This window comes from Salvelinus fontinalis, chromosome 39 (assembly GCF_029448725.1).
Source record: "Salvelinus fontinalis isolate EN_2023a chromosome 39, ASM2944872v1, whole genome shotgun sequence".
Taxonomy (NCBI): Eukaryota; Metazoa; Chordata; class Actinopteri; order Salmoniformes; family Salmonidae; genus Salvelinus; species Salvelinus fontinalis.
The window spans coordinates 18,261,914-18,286,770 of NC_074703.1; the positions used below are offsets into that span (position 1 = coordinate 18,261,914).

The window sequence follows — 24,857 nt, forward strand, 5'->3', positions numbered from 1 at the left end:
GTGTTGTTAGGAAGTCCAGGACCCAGTTGCACAGGGCGGGGTTCAGACTCAGGGCCCCGGGCTTGGAGGGTACTATGGTGTTGAAGGCTGAGCTGTAGTCAATGAACAGCATGGTTCTATTGGGGCGGTGTTTATCCCTGTCATTCACACTTAGCTGGCCAGAACCGTTAGGCCCAAATGGTCAGCTCGGCCTGTGGGCCTGGGCCAAATTCATTTACACGGAGAGGTGAGAAGTTGGTGGAATCAGATTAGACACGGAGGAGATGGTGGATTAACATGACCATTCATTCACCACAGGGAACTGTTCGAGACCTGTTGTGCTCCTGGATGAAGAAATAACTTGTTGTAATTCCCCATGAAAAGATCAGCTTTCATTCTCCACCGACGGCTGTGTGTGTGTACTTGCGCCTGCCTGCCTGCCCGTATATTTGCTCTAGCGCCCAGCTGCTGTTTGTGCAGGCGCAGTGACAGTGTGGCTCCAGAAGACACTACCCTCTGTGACGACAGGTTAATGACCCATCACAATGACCACACACACTTTATGTTTTACTGTCCTTGTGAGGATTTCAGGTACCCACGACGATAGTAATACACACGCACACTCACGTGGGGGGGTGAATGGGGGGGCTACAGTAAGGGGAGGGACTAGCCCAGGCCAGACAGGACACAGAAAAGCCAGACGGGGCAGGATAGAGAGAGAAGGGTAGAGAGGGGCCAGAGTGAAAGACAGTCCAGAGCTGGGATTTGCAGGACTGGGGGGCGACCTTATGTTGGATATGCGCAGCGCTCTCTGCAAAATGGAGCTCAGTGTGTATGAGTTGGAACCTGGGTGTGTGAGTGAATGAGCAATGGGGCTGGCTAAAGGATTTGGGAGGACTCTGAGGAGGTTATCTGGTTTCTTCTTCCGTGTTCCCAAACTGATCCGCTGCTCTGGACGCCTGGAACTAAGCCTGCTTTGGAGGAACTCTGGTGAGTGTGTGTGTACATTTTGTATATGTGAGTGTGTGTATGTGGGCCTGTGTTTAGCCAACCCCAGAGCATGGTGGTAAGGCAGACAGAGGGTTTGGTGTCACTAAGAGGCCATGACCTGAGAGATAATACAAGTGTATCCACTGTACATACTGTTCCTGCACTGTACATACTGTTCCTGCACTGTACATACTGTTCCTGCACTGTACATACTGTTTAGGGACCTACAGTTCAGGTCCTTCAGTGTTCATGTTCTGTAGAGACCAGCCACAGATGCAGTGTTGTGTCCACAGACAGATCACTCAATGTCATCCCTGACCTGCCATGAAACACGCGAGACTCAGCACAAACACTTGGTGTGGAAGGCAGGCAGACAGACAGACTCTGCAGAGAGACGGAAAGAGAGGGAGAGTGGAAGAGAGATGGAAAGATATGCCCGTTCGGTAATTAAGTGTGTGTGCATTTCAGTATGGTGTTTAGCAGCCATGTGTGAAAAGGCTCATAAGTGCTGAGTGAATGGGTTTAGTCCTGTAGCTGGTTCTATGGGAAACTGATTACTGTTTACGGAGGAAAACAACACTACCACAGTGGAATGACAACCCTTCCGTCTCTTCCACTGACAGTCAGCGCGGTCTGAGACCACCTGCTGTCCCGGCAGTGTGTTTTTAGGGCAGTGTGTTGTTAGTGGGGGCCTGAGTGGAGCCGGTTAGGAATGAGAGACATGGATTTTAGAATTGAAGTCCCCTGAATGTAGAATGTGGAATGTAGAATGAAGTTAAGAAGACGCAATGCTGCTTCAAAAAGGAGATATATTTTCTATTGTCTAAAGACAGCGCAGGAAGAAATACAACACACCACCTGTCTGGACTAGCCACACAAATACACAGCTCTCCAGCCCCAGACCATTCTACTCCTATTACAGTCCAATACTAAACAGTGTAGTTCTATGACAGGTATTGTGTTGCTGCATCGAGAGCCTTGGTGTCATACCAACTGCTTTAGTAAATTGATCACGTCGGCCCATAGCCCAGATAAAGCTATTGTACCTACTGAAACATAAGGCTTCACTCAGCTTTGATTACAGGATTAGAAAACTATCTCTCTCTCTCTCTCTCTCTCTCTCTCTCAATACAAGGGGCTTTATTGGCATGGGAAACATATGTTTACATGGCCAAAGCAAGTGAAATGGATAAACAAAAGTGAAATAAAAAGTGAACAGTAAATATTACACTCGCATAAGTTCCAAAATAATAGAGACATTTTAAATGTCATATTATGTCTATGTACAGTGTTGTAACGATGTGCAAATAATTAAAGTACAAAATGGAAAATAAATAAACATAAATATGGGTTGTATTTACAATGGTGTTTGTTCTTCACTGGTTGCCTTTTCTTGTGGCAACAGGTCACACATCTTGGTGCTAGTGGCCGGGGACTTGCAGGGAAACTTAAATCCGTTTTACCAAATTTCTATCATCATGTTAAATGTGCAACCAGAGGGAAAAAACTCTGGACCACCTTTACTCCACACACAGAGACGGATACAAAGCTCTCCCTCGCCCTCCATTTGGCAAATCTGACTATAATTCTATCCTCCTGATTCCTGCTTACAAGCAAAAATTAAAGCAGGAAGTACTAGTGACTAGATCAATAAAAAAGTGGTCAGATGAAGCAGATGCTAAACTACAGGACGGTTTTGCTTACACAGACTGGAATATGTTCCGCGATTCCGCCGATGACATTGACACCACATCAGTCACTGGCTTCATCAATAAGTGCATCGATGATGTCATCCCCACAGTGACCGAATATACATACCCCAACCAGAAGCCATGGATTAGAGGCAACATCTGCACTGAGCTAAAGGCTAGAGCTGCCGCTTTCAAGGAGCGGGAGTCTAACCCGAAAGCTTGTAAGAAATATCGCTATGCCCTCCGATGAACCATCAAACAGGCAAAGCATCAATACAGGACTAAGATCAAATCGTACTACACCAGCTCTGAAGCTCGTCGGATGTGGCAGAGCTAGATGGAACATTCACAAGGCCGCAGGGTTAGACAGATTACCAGGACGTGTACTGCGAGCATGCACTGACCAACTGGCAAGTGTCTTCACTGACATTTTTAACCCCTACCTGTTCGAGTCTGTAATACAAACATGTTTTAAGCAGACCCCCATAGTCCCTGTGCCCAAGAACACTAAGGTAACCTGCCTAAATGACTACTGACCCGTAGCACTCACATCTGTAGCCATGAAGTGCTTTGAAAGGCTGGTCATGGCTCACATCAACACCATTATCCCAGATACCCTAGACCCACTCCAATTTGCATACCGCCCCAATAGATCCACAGATGATGCCATCTCTATTACACTCCACACTGCCCTTTCACACCTGGACAAAAGGAACACCTATGTGAGAATGCTATTCATTGACTACAGCTCAGCGTTCAACACCATAGTGCACTCAAAGCTCATCACTAAGCTAAGGACCCTGGGACTAAACACCTTCCTCTGCTGGATCCTGGACTTCTTGATGGGCCGCCCTCAGGTGGTAAGGGTAGGTAACAGCACATCCGCCACAATGATCCTCAACACGGGGGCCCCTCAGGGGTGCGTGCTCTGTCCTCTCCTGTACTCCCTGTTCACTCCTGACTGCACGGCCAAGCATGACTCCAACACCATCATTAAGTTTGCCGATGACACTACAGTGGTAGGCCTGATCAACGACAACGACGAGACAGCCTATAGGGAGGAGGTCAGACACCTGGCCGTGTGGTGCCAGAACAACAACCTCTCCTTCAACATGATCAAGACAAAGGAGATGATTGTGGACAACAGGAAAAAGAGGACCGAGCACGCCCCCATTCTCATCGACGGGCTGTGTGGAGCAGGTTAAGAGCTTCAAGTTCATTGGTGTCCACATCACCAACAAACTACCATGGTCCAAACACACTAAGAAAGCCGTGAAGAGGGCACGACAAAGCCTATTCCCCCTCAGGAGACTGAAAAGATTTGGCATGGGCCCTCAGATCCTCAAAAGGTTCTACAGCTGCACCATCGAGAGCATCCTGACTGGTTGCATCACTGCCTGGTATGGCAACTGCTCGGCCTCCGACCGCAAGACACTACAGAGAGTAGTGCGAACGGCCCAGTACATCACTGGGGTCAAGCTTCCTGCCATCCAGGACCTCTATACCAGGCAGTGTCAGAGGAAGGCCCTAAAAATTGTCAAAGACTCCAGCCACCCTCGTCATAGACTGTTCTCTCTGCTACCGCACGGCAAGCGGTACCGGAGCACCAAGTCTAGGTCCAAGAGGCTTCTAAACAGCTTCTACCCCCAAGCCATAAGACTCCTGAACATCTAATCAAATGGCTACCCAGACTATTTGCATTGCTCCCCCCCTCCTCTTTTACACCGCTGCTACTCTCTGTTGTTATCATCTATACATAGTCACTTTAATAACTCTACCTACATGTACATATTACCTCAACTAACCGGTGCCCCCTCACATTGACTCTGTACCGGTACCCCCCTGTATATAGTCTCGCTATTGTTATTTTACTGCTGCTCTTTAATTACTTGTTACTTTTATTTCTTATTCTTATCCATATTTGTTTTAACTGCATTGTTGGTTAGGGGCTCGTTTTCATTGCACACTGTGGTATTTCACCCAATAGATATGGGAGTTTATCAAAATGTGACTTATTTTCTAATTCTTTGTGGGTCTGTGTAATCTGAGGTAAATATGTGTCTCTATGGTCATACATTTGGAAGGAGGTTAGGAAGTGCAGCTCAGTTTCCATCTCATTATATGGGCTGTGTCCACATAGCCTGTCTTCTCTTGAGAGCCAGGTCTGCCTACGATGACCTTTCTCAAAAGCAAGGCTATGCTCACTGAGTCTGTACATAGTCAAAGCTTTCCTTTCTTTGTGGTCACAGTGGTCAGGCATTCTGCCACTTTGTACTTTCTGTTTAGGGCCAAATAGCATTCTAGTTTGCTCTGTTTTTTTGTTAATTCTTTCCTATGTGTCAAGTAATTATCTTTTTGTTTTCTCATGATTTGGTTGTGTCTAATTGTATTGCTGTCCTGGGGTTCTGTGGGGTCTTTATTGGCATGGGAAACATGTGTTTACATTGCCAAAGCAAGTGAAATAGATAATAAGTAAACATTACACAATCTCTCTCGCTCTTTTTCTCTATCTCTCTTCTCTCTCGCTCTCTTTCTTTCTTTCTTTCTTTCTTTCTCACACACACACACACACACACACACACACACACACAAACACTCCATTCCCGAAAGCACGCACCTGGTCACAGCGGGACTCCAAGAAGTGTAGTCTTGAGTACTGTTATGTCTTCTGCAACCGCACAGTGTCCTCTGGGTGAAGGACTGTCTCTGTCCTGTTTTATACACACTCTGTAAACCCTCTGTTAAGGCTATGGTCTGTACATGTTGGGAGTGGTACTGCAAGATCCAAGTATTTTACTCCGATAAACAGCCTTTGCATCAGTGGCTGGGTCAGCTCCTGTCATCCCTGACTGAGGGCAAATGGTGGTCGGAGGGAGGGGGGGGGAGGGGGGGGGGTAGAGTTTGACTGAATTGGCTCTTAGCACGTCAGTGAGAAGGTCGCCACAGGTTCCTCATCTCTCCTCCCAGCACACAGAGACATAGTTAGACAGCCATCTCTAAATACTACACACAGAGACATGGTTAGACAGCCAGTTCTAAATACTACACACAGAGACATGGTTAGACAGCCAGCTCTAAATACTACACACAGAGACATGGTTAGACAGCCAGCTCTAAATACTACACACAGAGACCTGGTTAGACAGCCAGTTCTAAATACTACACACAGAGACATGGTTAGACAGCCATCTCTAAATACTACACACAGAGACATGGTTAGACAGCCATCTCTAAATACTACACACAGAGACATGGTTAGACAGCCATCTCTAAATACTACACACAGAGACATGGTTAGACAGCCAGTTCTAAATACTACACACAGAGACATGGTTAGACAGCCAGTTCTAAATACTACACACAGAGACATGGTTAGACAGCCAGCTCTAAATACTACACACAGAGACCTGGTTAGACAGCCAGTTCTAAATACTACACACAGAGACATGGTTAGACAGCCATCTCTAAATACTACACACAGAGACATGGTTAGACAGCCATCTCTAAATACTACACACAGAGACATGGTTAGACAGCCATCTCTAAATACTACACACAGAGACATGGTTAGACAGCCATCTCTAAATACTACACACAGAGACATGGTTAGACAGCCATCTCTAAATACTACACACAGAGACATGGTTAGACAGCCATCTCTAAATACTACACACAGAGACATGGTTAGACAGCCATCTCTAAATACTACACACAGAGACATGGTTAGACAGCCAGCTCTAAATACTACACACAGAGACCTGGTTAGACAGCCAGCTCTAAATACTACACACAGAGACATGGTTAGACAGCCATCTCTAAATACTACACACAGAGACATGGTTAGACAGCCAGCTCTAAATACTACACAGAGAGACATGGTTAGACAGCCATCTCTAAATACTACACACAGAGACATGGTTAGACAGCCATCTCTAAATACTACACACAGCTAACACTGGCTAGGCTCAGGGGCGAGTGGTGTTGGTATGCATCTGTTTGTGGAGTGTGTTGTTCTGTGAGTGAGTGTGGGAGAGTTGCGCTCTGTTCTCCTCTTAGCTCCACTGATTAAGTCTGATCAGTTGGGCTTGTATGGCTGATTACAGCTATTATCAAAGCATCAGCACAGCTATACTCCACACACACACACGCACACACGCACACACGCACACACACACACACACGCATGCGCGCGCACAACACTCCCCACAGGCCCAGGAGACTCCCAGGGGGGAAAAAGTACTTGACTCATCAGACAGACAGTAAAAATAATCATCATCAGATGTCTGTATTTTGCAGTGAGACTAATCTTTGGGGTGAGATAAATCTCCTCTAAGTTACAGAGGGTTAGGCAGCGTTAGGGCAGGAAGCCTAGCAGACGAGACCACCTTCTTTGTGTGCTGGTGAGTGAGCTCAGAGAGGGGCATCCGTGGCCCACACACTCTCTCACACGCGCACGCTCAGGCTCACACACTCTCTCCCGCCATCTCTCCCGCTCTCTTCTCTCCAACTGTCTGTGTGTCCATCACTGTGACCCACTGAGCCTCCATTTGACAGGCAAATCACCCACTCAGCACTACCATACAGAGAGAGTGGGAGACAGAGAATGAGTGAGTGAGTGTGTGAGAGAGAGAGTGTGGTAGCTGCTAGGCAAATGAGTCTCTGTGTAGGTCTGGGCTGACTGGGATTCCCCTAATCCCAGTCAACCAAGGATATTGTTCCTGATGCTTGTTGTGCCTGTCTGTAAGAGAGTGAGTGCGTCGAAGCTGGGCCTGTTGCTACTGGCCAGTGGTGGTAGAGTGTAGGCAGTGGTCAAGGAGTATTGGTTATCAGACAGAGCAGTGAGGGAGCGCTTCAGAGAGAGGAGTGTGCGAGGCAGGAGGGAGATGGTGCGCTGGTCGGGGATGGGAGCAGCCATCTGTAAACTGTCGGTGAAGCTCAGCCAGCAGGTGAAGAGGAGGTCCTCAGGTAAGAGAGATGACACACACACACACACACACACACACACCACACTGTTCCTGTACACCAGTGCTAACAGTGAGGACTTGCTGGATGTTCTGTACTCTGCAGAGGGACTGTCACAGTGGTGTGTAATGTATTCTGTGTTATTGGCAGTCTCTCCCTGTCTCTCCTCCACACTGAGTTATTTCTACGTGGGCTGCAGGATGCTGGCCAAGCCAGCGCAGAGAACGAGAGGAGAAAGAGAAAGAAAGAGAGTACATATTAGAGATTCCTTAAACCTTTTTTTTCTGCCGTGGCGGAGTTACAGTATGCACGGGAGGAGGTTTCTGTGTCACTCGACATTTCCCAGCCTGTCAGACAGATCTGACTGGCTGTCAGCTGAACAGTTCCTCTTGTTCTTTGTCATTCCAATGTGTTGCGTGATGTTTACATTTTGTTGCACTTGGAATAGTTAGAATAGTAACATTGCTTCACTTGACTGAGCTGAACGTTGAGAGCTCAGATGAAAGATTTTTGAACGGCGACTGTGAATGGGGTCAGTATGAGTCTTTGCATACTGTGTGGACAACCTCATTTCCTTCCTGTCCTCTCTCTCCAGACACAACACAGCCTCACCTGGTTATTGCTGTTGCTGGAGTCCCAGGGAATATTTGCGTAGCCGTTTGTGGTTGCGTTCTAGACTAAAGATGTTAGCGGCTGGGTTATACGTTGGTTATTTGGTTGTGGATGAGACTTGTTAGGGGTTGGCTGCGTATTTAACATAGTACTTGTGACCTGGGTGAATCCACAGGTCTCTGTTAATGATCAGGCCGCTATTGAGTCAACACAGATAAAATACTTTAAATCCTCCTGGCAAGGAGGTGGCAAGAGTCTTCGAGAGGTGTAAGAATAACTAGGAGTATGAAATGAGGGTATTTGGTGCAGGGTTAAACACTGTCGGCAGCAGCGCTGGACCGCTCTGTTGACCCACGCCGAGAAAGAATACAGGCTCTGTGAGTTTGCAAGGTCAGGTCTTCGCAATTGTTTAACAAGCTCCTCTCTTCCTACTCCAGGGTGTAAGTATACTTGTCACCCAGAGTGTCGAGAACGAGTGTCGTTGGACTGTCACCCCGGCGGTCCTGGTACCGTTGACACCCCCCTCAGCCAGGACCACCTCAACGACAAGACACAGCCCACTGTGAGTACCCGCCTTCTCTCTCTCTCACTCCCTGTGTGTGTGTGTGTGGTCTAATTAAAGAGTCAACACTTTGTTCCTTGATATGTGCTGATATTATATTCTGTGATGGTCACATTAGCACTGTATTTAGTGTATTTCACCACAAGGGGGCGTTGGAGTGCATAGAATGAGTATTCACCCTGCCCGTGATTTGTGAGGGACTGAGACGTAGTTCACTAATGTACCACCAGATGGCGCTCTCTCTGTCTCTATACTGCATCTTTTGTCATAGATCTCTTGGCGGGAGTGAGTGAGTGTTTGGGGGATGTGTTGCTTTTAGGGTCTTTTTGGGGGGGGGGGGGGGATAAATGGCTTGGCTCAATACTCTGATGGTATCACACAGAAGGGCGTGTGTTTGGGATTAACTAGGTGGTGCCAATGCTTTGAAACTAGCAGTCCATGCCATTCTCCATATAATAGCCCTGGAGTCATTGTTTGTGTGTGTGTATTCAAAAGGACCTGGCCCTGTAGCCCGCCCAACAGCAACAGGAGCCGGCAGGAGCCGGCATATAGCGGGGGGTCGTGTTGGGTGGCCTCACACACATTTCTGTCCTCTGTGGTCCCAGGGGAATCGAAAGGTGTGTGTGGAGGCCCTGTCCCTATGTCTCTGAGTCTTGGTCAACTTGTGATGGATGGAAGGATGGGATGAGTGAGGACATTACACACCTCTGTGGATCGTATTTAGCATGTAAAATAAAAAAATAATAATAAAATTGTCAGGGATCTTCAACTCTGTCAAAACAGTCCAACTTCAATACTGCAGTGAAACAGTTTAGTGTTGAGATGTTAGCTCAGCAGAAACCTGAGACCAGGGCTAAATAGTGCTGAACAGTGCTGCTGAGACATGCTGATATCTGTCATGTTGTTGTTTCACAGTGTCGTGTTTCTGTGTTAATCTGTGGCTGGGTGTGTCTCTGTGCGTGTGTCTCTGTGTGTGTGTGTGTGTGCGGACAGGTCAGACAGCGGGAGATATTGTTGGGTTTTGACCAAACTCTCCCATGTGACTGCCCAGAACCAGAACCAGACTCATATGTTCAGATGATCCTTTACTATCCTTATTTAAAGTACTCTGAACCTCCCAGTAGACTGTAGCTCTGTCTCTGTCCAACTCTCTGTCTCTGCTCTGTGGTCTGTGGTTGAAACTCTCCTGAAATGGACTCTGGCAGATAATGATATGAAGCCAGGAGACAGTTTATTTACTGTCTGTCTCAGTGAATGAAATGGAATCAGAGAGACGCTAGATGGATAGATGGATCTTCTCAGCCTCTGTTATACCCAGAGGACACAGACACAGGAAGACAATGAGCTCCTTATCCCAGTTTAGAAGAGTCTGCAATAAACTAGGGATAGAGAGGGCCTCTACAATATTTCTCTGTCTCTGTCTCTGTCTGTCCGAGCGAGCAGATGAATCACAGACAGCTGGTTTGCTGATGAAGTTCACAGGAGTGAAGGAATGACACTGACTCAATATGGCTGCCAGCCAACACATGTTGACACTTATAACTAGGAGTCAATTCAACGTGGTGGAATCCTACACACTCTGTAATGCACCCTCTGAGTGAGACAAGATCTCGGGCAGCGCTCAGTCATGACGTGCAGGAGCGCAAAAGTAATTTAGCTGATTGAAAAGATCAGACCGGTTGTTCCGGTCTGGAGTTTGTCACTGAGTTGACTATAACAGAGTAATACAGAGATTGACATCAGTCTGACCCAGAGCTCTTGCTCTGTCATGGGCTAACTCTGTTACTGGGCCTGAAACACAGTTCTTGGAAATGACAGTGTCACTGTACATATTTCACCGTGGAGACATGATTCACATGCAATCTACATCTCTGTCAGAGCTAACTGAAGTTCGATACACAGCAAGATCTCACTAACTCAATGATTGATCTCGCAAAAAATGATGCACGGAGACAGCTGGGTACATCATTTGTACTGAGTTAGTTCATGTGTAACTAGTTCATGTGTGATGTAGTTAGTTCACGTATAGTAAGTTGAGCTGTAGAGAAAGTTGTTCTGACTGAGGGGATGTGTTTTCTGAGGGAGTGACCACGCACGGTGCTGAGAGTGACCTCTGAACTCTATATGCCCATGTCCTCTCCTGCACTCTTATAGGCTGAGCCATGCCCTCCGATAGGCTATCTAGCCAGACAGGCAGTAAATAATAGGGCCACTTCCTGTTCTTGAACGATGGGAAAGTCAAACACAGAGACCTGGGGGAAAACAGTCGTTAGGAGGAGAAGAATGTTGATGTATTCCCTCTGGGTTTCCTTGCTGCTCGTTAACCCCAAATGTTAGGTTAGGAACACCTGCGTAAGTTATTGATCTTTAACGTTTGACCTTTGTGATGTCACCTCGGTTAATATGTGCGTTCTTCACAGACCTCTTTATCTGTGGGGGAATGATCAGGGACTCGACACCTCTCTGAGATCTCAGACTAAAGGGAGTCTCCCTCATTCCCTTCCCTCTTCTCCTCCTCGTGCGTGGGGTAATTTAGTACTTCTTATAGGGTTGCTTGCGTCATGCCATAGATGTGCTGTCTTACCTGCTTTTGTCAGTTTTTCTTCCTTTTCTTAGCAGGGTTACCTTCTCTTATCACTCCTCTTAAAAACATCAACTCTGATCTGAAGACCGACTGATTACTAAGCTATGGGCCAAAGTGAAAGGATACTGTAAGTATATACAAGAGGTCAGGAAAAGCTCTACATAGATCGAACAAAGCTTTAGACCTCATGCTGAATGAAGATTCCTCAACAGCACACTGTGCAGTCAACAGAAATTGCCAACCGTTTCCTTAGTGACCCCAAATGTTATATAATATGATGTTGAGTGGAAATACCCCTGAACTCTGTTACGACTCTGTTTTTCACTTTCGCTATGTTAATCACTAACAGGCTGCTCTGCCACACTCACACGGCTCTAGTTCTAAGATAGAACGGCCCACACTCCTCTGGCAACAGAACCCAACCTCCTAGCAGAGTGCCTGGTAGAGTGCCTGGTTCTCCAAAACCGTTCTCCAACCCAGAACACGGAACAAAATCCACAAAGTCGTATTTTGCGTAACAGCTCTGTTCTATATCCTTTGTAACCTAACCTCAACTGCAGGGATGTTGTGAAACACAGTGAACCAGTTGGTTATCCAGGTCACACCCGGTCTTGATTTACTCTAGATGTTGATGTCGGAAAGTCCGTTTTTTTTTTTTATTGTTACATGGTTGTTGTGAGAGAGCGGGGTCAGAGTTCAGCCCAGATTGGTTCAGCGTGTTACTGTTTTACAGACAACGTGTTCCGGCTGTCTTAATGTTCCCTCTCTGTGTCAAACTGGGCAGATAAAGATGTACGATAACACCTTAAACCCACTAGAAATCCCCAGGCTTTCCCCATACCCCAGCTACCTCTGACAGACAGCGTTTCTTATCTGCAGACATAGATGACATGACTGTCTGGATGGAGGGAATCTTCTGGGACTCGACAGTGAACTCTACTGAGCTAGAATGGCTATCACCACTAGTCAATATCCAGTGGTCTTCCCAGTCCCTTACGGTTCCAGCGTAGTTCCCCTATCATTCAAAGCCCTGGGAATCATGTCAATAAAATAAAACCTTATGTCGAACCACAAGACAGAGTGGCCTCTGTGCCACAATCACCGTCCCATCAATATCCCGTCAACATCACAGCCCGATGACTTCCAGGTCAGCCTGTAAATACATGATATATTATCGTTTCTTATCTGCACCTCCTTTCCCCGGTTTCCCATCGTCTCCTCTCTTTCCTGCCGGTCTGTAGTGAAATCAGTGAGTCATTGTGTTGTTACCTGAGGAGGAGAGACGGCCATGTTGTTGACAGAGCCAACATCTAATCAGAGCCTGCGTCTAATCCAAGTGAGATGAGGGATAATCTAACCAGATGTTTACGTTGCCTGTCGTGACTGTGTGTTTTAACTGTAGCGTCTCTGTGCTTCCCCCTCATTGTCTGTAGGTAGTGTGTGCGCTTCCCACTTAATGTACTTACAGAGTGGGGCCCTGATGATTCTAAGCCCTGTGTCCATCTAAGGGCCAGACAAAGGAGCCACAGTTAGTTACTGTAAATGGGACATAAGGTGGGGAGAGAGCAGGTCTATTGTAACTCTTTAAGCGAGTCCTGACCTACCTATACTATTATACCTGTGAGCAGCAGCTGTTCCTGTGTTGTCTGCAGTTATGAGTAGGATAAAGTTGCCCCTATACATTTATCCAGGCTAAGTTTTGTGTTTCCTCATTTAGGGTGAGGGAGCTGAACTTAGATCTGTGCCTATGGGCTGATCCTAGGGTAGCCTATGGTGTGGTATGAATTGGGTGTGTGTGTGTGTTTACGTTCACGATGCTGTCTTGAACTCTGCCCACTGTATCTACCCATATCATCTCGGCCTCCGCCTCTGCTCCACTCCGATAAGCTTCCACTGTAAATGGCACACATTCATCACTGATAAAGGTTCAGGAGAAAATGGTATAAAAACATGTTCAAAATAAATGTTGAAAGACTTTTGAGAAAACCAGAGTGTGTGTGTGAAGTGAATAGTGTTGATCTGGCTCTGGTTTGGCAACAAAGGGTGCAGAATTATGGGCGGTAGCTCAACTCCCCAAAGAGTAAATGTGTTACCCAGTAGAATAGTCCCTTTGATCTCTCCAGGGTCAATGTTGCGTGCCAGGTTCTTTACCGTTTGAAGCGCAAAATGGAGGGTGGTTTGTGTAGCTCCGAAACCAGTTAAATGAGATACTGTAGCCTGCACATAACTCAGAACTTTTTTGTTGATGTTGTTAATAAAGTTGGGAAGATGTGAAAATTAGGTAACTACCGTAGCAAAGGTGGAATATATTACAGAAGCATAGTATCCGTATCCAAGCATTCCTATGGTGTTTGCTCATGAGTGAGTGGAGCGTCTTGGCTGTCAGAGTTTTGTGACTTACTGTGCCTCAGAGGAAGAGAGGCAGCATATATATTACAACATGCATACTCACACACACTCACTCCAGTACACTCAGTGCCTCAGGAGAAGTCAAAGCTGAGTCACTCAGGCTTTACTTGGCTCAGTCAAGTGGGTAAGGACAGGTATCCACTACTATTGTGTTGCAATCTAACCTCATATAAGGTCACAGGGGTTTAAAGTTGATCCACAGAGAAGGGGCCAGGGTGTAATCCATTCTGAAAGAATTCAGACCCCTTGACTTTCTCCACATTTTGTTACATTACAGCCTTATTCTAAAATCGATTCAATTGTTTTTTTCCCCTCAACAATCTACACACAATACCCCACAACGACAGAGCAAAAACAGGCTTTTAGAAGTGTTTGCACATTTATTAAAAATAAACAACTGAAATATCACATTTACATTAGTGTTCAGACCCTTTACTCAGTACTTTGTTGAAGCACCTTTGGCAGCGATTACATTCTCCAGCCTTCTTGGGTATGACGCTACAAGCTTGGCACACCTGTATTTGGGGAGTTTCTCCCGTTCTTCTCTGCATATCCTCTCAAGCTCTGTCAGGTTGGATGGGGAGCATTGCTGCACAGCTATTTTCAGGTCTTTACAGAGATGTTCGATCGAGTTCAAGTCCGGGCTCTGACTGGGCCACTGAAGGACATTCAGAGACTTGTCCCGAAGCCATTCCTGCGTTGTCTTGGCTGTGTGCTTAGTTTCGTTGTCATGTTGGAATGTGAACCAGGTTTTCATCAATGATCTCTCTGTACTTCATCTTTCCTCGATCCCGACAGTCTCTCAGCCCCTGCCACTGAAAAACATCCCCAAAGCATGATGCTGCCACCACCATGCTTCACCGTAGGGAGGGTGCCAGGTTTCCTCCAGGCGTGATGCTTGGCATTCAGGCCAAAGAGTTCAATCTTGGTTTCATCAGACCAGAGAATCTTGTTTCTCATGGTCTGAGAGGCCTTTAGGTGTCTTTTGGCAAACTCCAAGCAGGCTGTCATGTGCCTTTTACTGAGGAGTGGCTTCCGTCTGGCCACTCTACCATAAAGCCCTGATTGGTGGAGTGCTGCAGAGATGGTTTTCCTTCTGGAAAGACTCCCATCTCCACAGAGGAACTCTGGAGCTCTGTCAGAGTGACCATCGGGTTCTTGGTCACCTCCCTGACCTCCTCTCTTAAGGACATTCAATGCTGCAGAATTGTTTTGCTACCCTTCCCCTTATCTGAGCCTCGACACAATCCTGTCTCGGAGCTCTACAGACAATTCCTTCGACCTCATGGCTTGGTTTTTGCTCTGGAAAAAGAAAAGGAGACCCGGCACACTCTAGGAGCTCCGATGCAATAATTGAATAACCTTATAGCCAACGTTTCCACAGACAAGCTGTCTTCGTCAGGGTATAATGACAAACACTGCGAGTCACTAGTTTATATAGTGTCAAAGGACACACACAGGTGTCTGTAATCATGGTCGGGTGTGGCCTGATCATTGGTTATAAGATGTAAAAAATAACATACAAAAAACATGAATGGATAGCATACGATTATAGATACAATTTGGCTACATGGGCCTACAAATATTTACAATGAATAGAAAAATCATAATAATCACAAGAATTACTTCAGATCAAAGTCTACGTTGAGACCGAAGGGAGCAAGGGTCTTTAAATTAATGATCCAGGCAGCCTCTCGTTTTAACAATAAATTGTCGAGGTCACCCCCTCTCCTGGTTTTTGCTCTGACATGCACTGTCAACTGAGGGAACCTTATATAGACAGGTGTGTGCCTTTCCAAATCATGTCCAATCAATAGAATTTACCACAGGTGGACTCCAACCAAGTTGTAGAAACATCTCAAGGATGATCAATGGAAACAGAATGCACCTGAGCTCAATTTAAAGTCTCATAGCAAAGGGTCTGAATACTTATGTAAATAAGATATTTCAGTTTATTTTATTTTATACATTTGCAAAAATAAAAAATAAACTATTTTCACGTTGTCATTATGGGGTATTGTTTGTAGATTGATGAGGATTTTTTTTATTTCATCCATTTTAGATTAAGGTTGTAATGTGACAAAATGTGAAAAAGGGAAGGGGTCTGAATGATTTCTGAATGCACTGTTTACAGTATACTGAAAGTAGCTATCCATCACTCTTATGAGAGAGCATTCCTCATCTGTGTTTTATCTCAAACACATTTAAAGTCATTATCAGTACTTCCTGATAATAAAATAGGGTGAGTTATTACAACAATGATGTCATTCTAGATGATAAAGGTAGAGGGAACTCAGACTCCCACACTCACTTAAACAATCTCCTTAGACATACACCTTTGTAGAGAGTAGGCATGTAAACCTGAAGTAGAGAGTGTCTGTTATCTCACAACTCTCTCTCCACAGACCAGTCTTTGTGGTGCAATTCTCATTTATGGAGTCATTTATGGGACATTCCTTACGCCTCCCGACCTCACCCATTCACATCATTACGCCCTTACCCCTTTCATCTCACCACCTCACCCCCTCTTCACCCACACCTCTTCTCACCCCTTCACCTATAACTAACTAAACCTGCAGCATGTAAACAAGCAGTGCTGAGAACCTTAAGGCATTACCTGCAGAGGAATGTGGGTAATGTCTGCCAAGGGCTGTGGCTCTCAGCCAGAGAGACTACAGGCCCAGTGACCGTTCACCTCTCTCTCTAGCCTGGCCTGCCTGACCTATCTTTCTCTCTGTGGAGACCGGGTAGGAGGGTGGGGTCCATGCCGAGTGTCCATTGTCTTACACCAGGGAAGGGAGGGGGAGGGGGTTGGGACTGAGAAGGAGTTTCCATGTGTCTATGACGTTCTCTGTGCTGTTTTCACACACTTCCAGTCGCCTACAGGAGCTGATCTGTTTCTTCCAAAGTCAGTACAGTACTACAGAAATATAGGCCAAGAAAGCCGCAACTAGTGCCCATCACTCCACCTGACCAGAAGCTGTTGGTTAGACAGGGTTCTAGTGGACACTATAGTTTTTCCTTAACAGACATGTGGGCAGTTGGCTCTGAGACTGCAAGAGAACTGGACAGTCGAGAGGCCAGCTGTATGAATCTTCTCTGGCCAGGCTGTGGTGTGGTTTGGAGGGTTTGGCTGTTCCTGTGCTCCTAGGTTACTTTAAGGTCGCCTCTGCACTCTGGGTTTTAAATTAGGCCTGTCCCGCCATAAACCCCAAGAAGCTACAGTATGTGTTGGGTGTGGTCAGGATAAGGGTTGTACGCCTTATTCACTACATGTGCAACATACATTTGACCCAGTAGCTGAAGTTGTAACAGCCTTTCTAGTGACTGGGTGGGCTAGCTAGTTGTATGATATTAGTGTGTAAAAGAACAAGCCACACGGGAGGAGTCATGTAGAAATGTACTAAGAAAAAAGCCTCAGGCAACTAAAATCCTTTTAGAAATGAACTGCATGCACTTTTCATTGTGGTTGTTAAATTAAAGCATTATAGTTCTGCTCTCTGAGAACCCAGTAAATGGGTTCCATTTGTTGGCTGATGCAAGACAACTCTATCAGATGCTAAAAACACCACCACAGAGTTAAAACATTAATTAAACCATATTACACATTTATAACCAAATAAACCCAGGAGACAGCTAGCCTCCCCACAGTCAAACACCAAATGTGTTTTCAGAATGTTTATGATACTTATACAACAGATTATCTGACACTGCATGGGTGGCTGTCGTAACAGCAGCATGGGAAGCTGCTGCTGAAATGATTCAATTCCATTCAAATAACTTTATTGACTCGCTGTGATCAGCGCCAGTAGGAGAGAAAGCCAACCCACACCAGTGAATGAGAGTCAGTACCAGAGAGTGATTTATCCCTAGCTAGAACCCAACCCAGCCTCATGGCTAACAGAGGGCCTCCAGATGGAACAAGGCTTTAATTTGTGTGTTTTTGATTCAGCTTTTTCTCATCCAGGCCAAACGTTTACATAACCCAATCTGTCCTCAGCAGATGGAACAGATATGGACCCCAGGTCACTATAACCAATTGCTTGACCAGTTTGGATTGAAAGGTGGGAATGCAGTTGAACCAGAGTTTTCGCGTAGGGTTCTCACATCCCATTTCCTGGATACTGAAGATGTCATGTCAACTCTGGCTACGAGCACCTTGAACTGTGAGAGGGTGGCTCACACAGGCCTATGTAGAGCTTTGAAAGCTTAGAAGTTGCTTGTGACATTCTAATTTTATATATAGGTTATATGTAGTTGTGACAGATAGGCATGGGTTATTTGCATATACACGACACATGCTTACACACACACACACACCACCACCACCACTACCACCAAGGGCCACAGGAAATTTTAAAAGGTTGGTCCGAGCGAACGCCTGCTGTTCCACCCATTCATCTGGGCGTATGTCAGTCTAAAGTATTAGATGCCTTCGGTCTGTATTTTTTAGATGAGTTGGTCCTGGAGCTCGGGTAAAGCAGCATGTTGCAGGGAAGGAAAATAAGAAAGCTAGCTTCGCTGTGCTGCATGTTCATTGAGGTAAGTGGGAAGCAGATGTTATGTTGTCTGTTTTAGGATGTGTGCTTTTATGGATTCATATGGCTTATTTGATGATGAGCGGAAGTGCTGAGCGTGGAGATCTACAGTATGACATTCAGTGCCACACTGACAAAGGAAAGAAAAGTATGAGGAGGCAGGAGGAGAGAAGCAAGCAAGCAAGAAAGAAAGAAATAACTATGGCTTTCACTTCATTGGAGTGAATATAATGGTTTATCTCTACTTATTCTATTGTATTCAACAAATCAAAGGGGGACCACGGAGAAGCCGGTGGAAAGTGTGGGTTGGGAAGAGGCAAAGGAGGTGCGACGCCGCGAAAGCGCTGCTAAGATCAGAGGTTTGTCTCCTGTGTATACACCTTTGTTTGAGGAGGACATACTGTGCATACTTACGTCTCCTGATTACAAACCCAAGTCATCTTACTTATAGGTCGTCATGCTCTCTTGAGAACCTTGAGGATCTTGAAATGGAGTCAGTCGGCAGTGGCGAGCACTCAGAAGTTGAGCCGGTCCAGGATGTAGTGGGCCTGCGGCAGCAGGTGTGGTAGAGTCTTTCAACGTTTGGCCTGAGAATCCTACCAGAGATGATTTTGGGCCGTTGGGAGTGAGATATTTTAGAAAGGGTTGATTCCTGCTTTTTGGCCGACCCATATGTTGTGTCAAGCTGGGTAAAGGACGACCTGGGAATAGTTACATCTGTGAAGTTTCGAGAAGTGAAATTGTTTTGATTTTTTTATATACTTTTATGTATCTGTCTCCCAGAGGAAGCGGGCGCTTTGAGTCACGCGACTCGGGGTTAAACCCGTGGTGTGCTTTGCTCTCCGGAGCAGGGTGGGGCTGAAAGGGGTGATCTGTGGGGTAGCATTGAATGTAGAGGTGGATCAAATGAAGATTCCTAGTGTTTGTGACTCCCGCCATTTGGTGAGACATAGACCCGGTGGCAACGGCAAGACTGAAAATACCCTGTCTGTCTTTTTGAGCTTTGATCCAGAGTTTCTATCTGTTAAGGTTAGGTTATTTTTGCTTTTCTGTGAGGGCCTATGTTTAGAACCCGCTGCGGTGCTTTAGGTGCCAAGGATTCAGACATGTTGCAGCAGTGTGTAGAAGGGAGATCCCACAATGTGAGAAATGTGCATGAGGGCATAGTCCGAGGGAGTGTACAGTTGGGATAGAGAAAGCACTGTGTCAACTGTGGGGATGCCCATGCAGCTGGGGATACGAAGTACCCTGTGAAAGAGAGAGGTTGAGATTGCCAGAGTTCGAGTGGGGCAGAAAGTTTCCTATGCTGAGGCAGTGAAGAGAGTAGAGGATACCCCAAGGGAGAGTGGTTCGAGTGGGAGCCTCCAAGTGAGCAGGCCTGAAGAGAGAGAATCAGAGAGGATGAGTTTTAGTAAGGTTGGAATTCTTGCGGTTATAGCCGTGGTGATCAACTGCACTGTACTGATGGAGCAGACACCACCTAATATAGATGTGGTAGTTGCAGTAGTAGAGCAATATTTGGGTGTGAGAGATTTCAGTGCAGAAGATCTACAGGAAGTTTTGAGAGAAGGGGTTCTATCCATTGTGCCAATGGGGTGGTTGGTTTTTGGGGATAGTGTATAGTTGCATGGTTCGATGGTGGTGCAATTGAAGTTTGTCCCATTCCTCTTTTCCATTTTTTGGAGGTGACCAAAATGTGCAATCCGCAGTCCGACCTGCGAAAGGCAGCACCACAGCGTCTAGTCTGCCAGGAAAACCACACGAAACAGAAGAAGAAGAAAAAAGTCGAATGTGATTGGATAAGGGACTTTCGACGAGATCTAGTAGGCGTGTCTTCAGAGCGGTTGACAGACAGTGCAGCCAGCGGCTCGATAGTTGCTAGAGTGTGAGGATTGATCAGTAGTTGGTTGAAGCGTGAACGTTGGAAAGTATTCGGCTTTTTGCGGTTCAATAAACAAGTTTGAGGAGGTGTAATCAACTTTATTTTCCAGTTGTTGCTTTGCTGCTGTGGTCTGCTATCAGTTTTTCATTCGTTTTTTGATGCTGACAAATTTGAAGATATTCGTTTTCTCCTTAAATGACGTGGACTAGCACCATGAGTAGTGGTTACAGTAGTTTAGAGGAGGACTCCGAAGAGTATTTTTTCACTGCCAGGACATCGTTCTTTAAAAAGCCTTCAGGGAAACCAACCCAGTGCAAGGTAAATTAACTTTAATTTATGCCAACGTCTCACCTGGTAGCTACTGTGTTTTGTCGTATGGAGTTAGCGACCTGTTGCTAAACAGCTAACGTTAAGGAGCTACCAGTTTCGCATGCAGTCTGCTCGACAGTATTTTCAACGTTACAAATGACAGGTAGGCTGGCTAACCATTCCATTAACGTTAGCTACCGTTAGCTATCAATTACTTGGTTAGGCTAAATCCATAATGGTTTGCCAGGCTTTTTTGGTTTAGATTTGAATGGAGCTAATCTGATGGTGTGCAATTATACCCATAATCTGAGTGGAACGTGCAGCTAATATATTTCAGAACCACGTGGAATCATACTTTGATAGGATAGCCACTTAAGAGCCCCTAACACTTGTTATTTTAAACTATAGGCAACAATTAAAGTGTATAGTTGCATTTTAAACAGTGGAAGAGTTGGTTAATTGGAAACGTGCATGCCACATGAGACCTTTAGTCCCTGATTGGGTTAAACCCATGACTTCCTGACTGCGGTATGGATCTCATAAGGTCAGTTTGTGCTCATCAATACTGGTCTGTCTCTCAGACTCAAGACTCTACATATAATGTAACAGTTATTGTCCTGTCACACACACACACACACACAACTGCATTAACTATGTGTGTGAGCTTGCAAACTCTTCTCAGCCTGATTTCTCATATTTCCATATGATCTTGACATATTTCTCATATTTCCATATGATCTTGACAGTCATAGTCCATGCCAGGTTGCGGACAATGTGGCCCATGCAACACACTATGCCATGAAGGGACTTGCCCAGTAAGCATAATGCTGTCTGCCCCCACAATGGTGTTATTGTGGGTGAAATGTCAAGCAGTCTCTCATAGTAGCTCCTCTAGTTAATCCTCCAGCAGCTCAAATCCTGCTGTATGGGGTTCTATTCATCAAGCACATGTGAATGACTTAATGGGTTCTTTTAACTGTACTATACTTCATGGTGCCATCAGTTATGCCACTGCTGCTTGTTTCAAATATGATTCATGGGCTTAGATAACTCAATCCTTTCCCTTCTGATGGCACCACCACCAACATACAACAGTTAGGCTACCAGTTAATGATAAACCTCAGAGGGTCTAGTTAGGCTAGTTCGTTTCTTCTCCTGAGTCATTCCATAGCAATGTCTCCCCTTGAGCAATGTTTTTTTTGTGGTGATTTAGATTCTGTTGGCCTTGGCCCATGTTTAACCAAGAGTGCCTGTTCATTGTGGTGTGTCTTTACAAGTCAAAGCTTCAGCTTCAACATGCCTCTAGTCTTTCTGTTTACCCCTTAGCACCATGGACACTAAGGGGAAATGGAGTCTCAAAAAAAAGGCCCTGACCCTGCCTGGGCTGCTGGGAAACAGCTGCAATAGACAGACAGCTTCTGAGTGGCGGGGCCTCATAACCCTCCTCAGCTAGTCTCTGTGTCTCCAGAGTAGCTAGCTAATACTGTGGACTACTCAGTAATTCACAGCCTTCTGTCTGTGTATACGGGAGGAGAGGACCCTAATGGGTCTGTAGTGGGGCCATGTCATAGTTATATTGATGTATAGTACATTAATCATAATAGTAGGTGTTTAGTATAAGAGTTAATAATAATGGTAATTTTAGTTATGGGAGGGTTTTAGTTAGAGGTCGACCGATTATGATTTTTCAACACCGATACCGATTATTGGAGGACCAAAAAAAGCCGATACCGATCAATCGACCGATTTTTATTTGTTTTAAATTAAAAAAGTTTTATATATATATCATACACACACACACATTTTCGTAATAATGACAACTGCAACAATACTGAATGAACAATGAACACTTTTATTTTAACTTAATATAATACATAAATACACACACAGCTCTGAAGTGACAATGATACTGAAGAGTCTGCTTAGGAGACATACTCTCAACTGTTTGAATAAATATAGAGTTTAAGTTACCTGTGAATGTTGAAAACAAAAACTGTCATTTCTATATGCAGGAAATCCTATTTCCTATCACACCACACCTTCTCCGCTATGCAATCTGGTTTCAGAGCTGGTCATGGGTGCACCTCAGCCACGCTCAAGGTCATAAACGATATCGTAACCGCCATCGATAGGAAACAATACTGTGCAGCCGTATTCATTGACCTGGCCAAGGCTTTTGACTGTCAATCACCACATCCTCATTGGCAGACTCGACAGCCTTGGTTTCTCTAATGATTGCCTCGCCTGGTTCACCAACTACTTCTCTGATAGAGTTCAGTGTGTCAAATCGGAGGGTCTGTTGTCCGGGCCTCTGGCAGTCTCTATGGGGGTGCCACAGGGTTCAATTCTTGGACCGACTCTCTTCTCTGTTTACATCAATGATGTCGCTCTTGCTGCTGGTGATTCTCTGATCCACCTCTTCGCAGACGACACTATTCTGTATACTTCTGGCCCTTCTTTTGACACTGTGTTAACAACCCTCCAGGCGAGCTTCAATGCCATACAACTCTCCTTCCGTGGCCTCCAACTGCTCTTAAATACAAGTAAAACCAAATGCATGCTCTTCAACCGATCGCTGCCTGCTCCTGCCCGCCTGTCCAACATCACTACTCTGGACGGCTCTGACTTAGAATATGTGGACAACTACAAATACCTAGGTGTCTGGTTAGACTGTAAACTCTCCTTCCAGACTCACATCAAACATCTCCAATCCAAAGTTAAATCTAGAATTGGCTTCCTATTCCGCAACAAAGCATCCTTCACTCATGCTGCCAAACTTACCCTTGTAAAACTGACCATCCTACCAATCCTCGACTTCGGTGATGTCATTTACAAAATAGCCTCCAAAACCCTACTCAATAAATTGGATGCAGTCTATCACAGTGCCATCCGTTTTGTCACCAAAGCCCCATATACTACCCACCACTGCGACCTGTACACTCTCGTTGGCTGGCCCTCGCTTCATACCCGTCGCCAAACCCACTGGTTCCAGGTCATCTACAAGACCCTGCTAGGTAAAGTCCCCCCTTATCTCAGCTCGCTGGTCACCATAGCAGCACCTACCTGTAGCACGCGCTCCAGCAGGTATATCTCTCTAGTCACCCCCAAAACCAATTCTTCCTTTGGACGCCTCTCCTTCCAGTTCTCTGCTGCCAATGACTGGAACGAACTACAAAAATCTCTGAAACTGGAAACACCTATCTCCCTCACTAGCTTTAAGCACCAGCTGTCAGAGCAGCTCATAGATTACTGCACCTGTACATAACCCATCTACAATTTAGCCCAAACAACTACCTCTTTACCTACTGTATTTATTTATTAATTTATTTTGCTCCTTTGCACCCCATCATTTCTGTCTCTACTTTGCACTTTCTTCCACTGCAAACCAACCATTCCAGTGTTTTTTTAGCTTTTATTTTACTTACTATGTTGTACTCACTTCGCCTCCATGGCCTTTTTATATTTTTATTTATCTATACATATATCTGTTTGCCTTCACCTCCCTTATCTCACCTCACTTGCTCACATTGTATATAGACTTATTATTTTTTTTCTCACTGTATTATTGACTATATGTTTGTTTTACTCCATGTGTAACTATGTGTTGTTGTATGTGTCGAACTGCTTTGCTTTATCTTGGCCAGGTCGCAATTGTAAATGAGAACGTGTTCTCAATTTGCCTACCTGGTTAAATAAAGGTTAAATAAATAAATAAAAATAAATAAAATATTTTAATAATGTGCATGGTAAGAATTGACGACCAAAGTGAGTCTTAATTCCCATGACACCTTCTAGCAAAATCTGAAAAGCGGTTCCTTCATTTATTGCATAGGATATTTTTAGATTCACTTAAAATAAGGTCTGTGTTTAGTGTCGGCTTACACCACCTTGCCAATTTTATAAGTGTAGAGATATCCATAGGACAAGGTAAATCTGATCAATATTGGCTAAATATAAGCGAAGATAAAAAAAATTGTAGAGTGGATTTCTGAAAATGTGTTGACAAACGTTACCTTATTCTAGTGAGATTTACACGGGTATCAAAACGTCGAGGCGGTTTAAGCCTGCACGAAACACAGACCTAATTTGAAGTAGATCAAGACATTCTCTATGGAAGACATGAACGGTAAAATAACGAAGGAACCCCTGTCAAGTTCAGCCGCAAGTTATTACAGGAATTATAATGCGTCGACTTTTTCTCTCTAAACCATTTGACTAACCCGGAAACTATCACCTCGAAAACAAAACGTTTATTCCGTTCCGTATTTTATCAAACGGGTGGCATCCATGAGTAAATATTCCTGTTACATTGCACAACCTTCAATGTTATGTCATAATT

General features: G+C 45.2%; 1 protein-coding gene across 1 annotated transcript in view; it reads left to right on the forward strand.

The window, feature by feature from the left end:
- Window positions 1-24,857, forward strand: part of LOC129838946 (ras association domain-containing protein 1-like) — a 70,145-nt gene that overhangs the window by 9,102 nt on the left and 36,186 nt on the right. Inside the window, exon 2 of the mRNA XM_055906224.1 lies at window positions 8,672-8,796. Coding sequence (XP_055762199.1) covers window positions 8,672-8,796 — 125 coding nt within the window. The remainder of the gene's footprint in view (window positions 1-8,671; window positions 8,797-24,857) is intronic.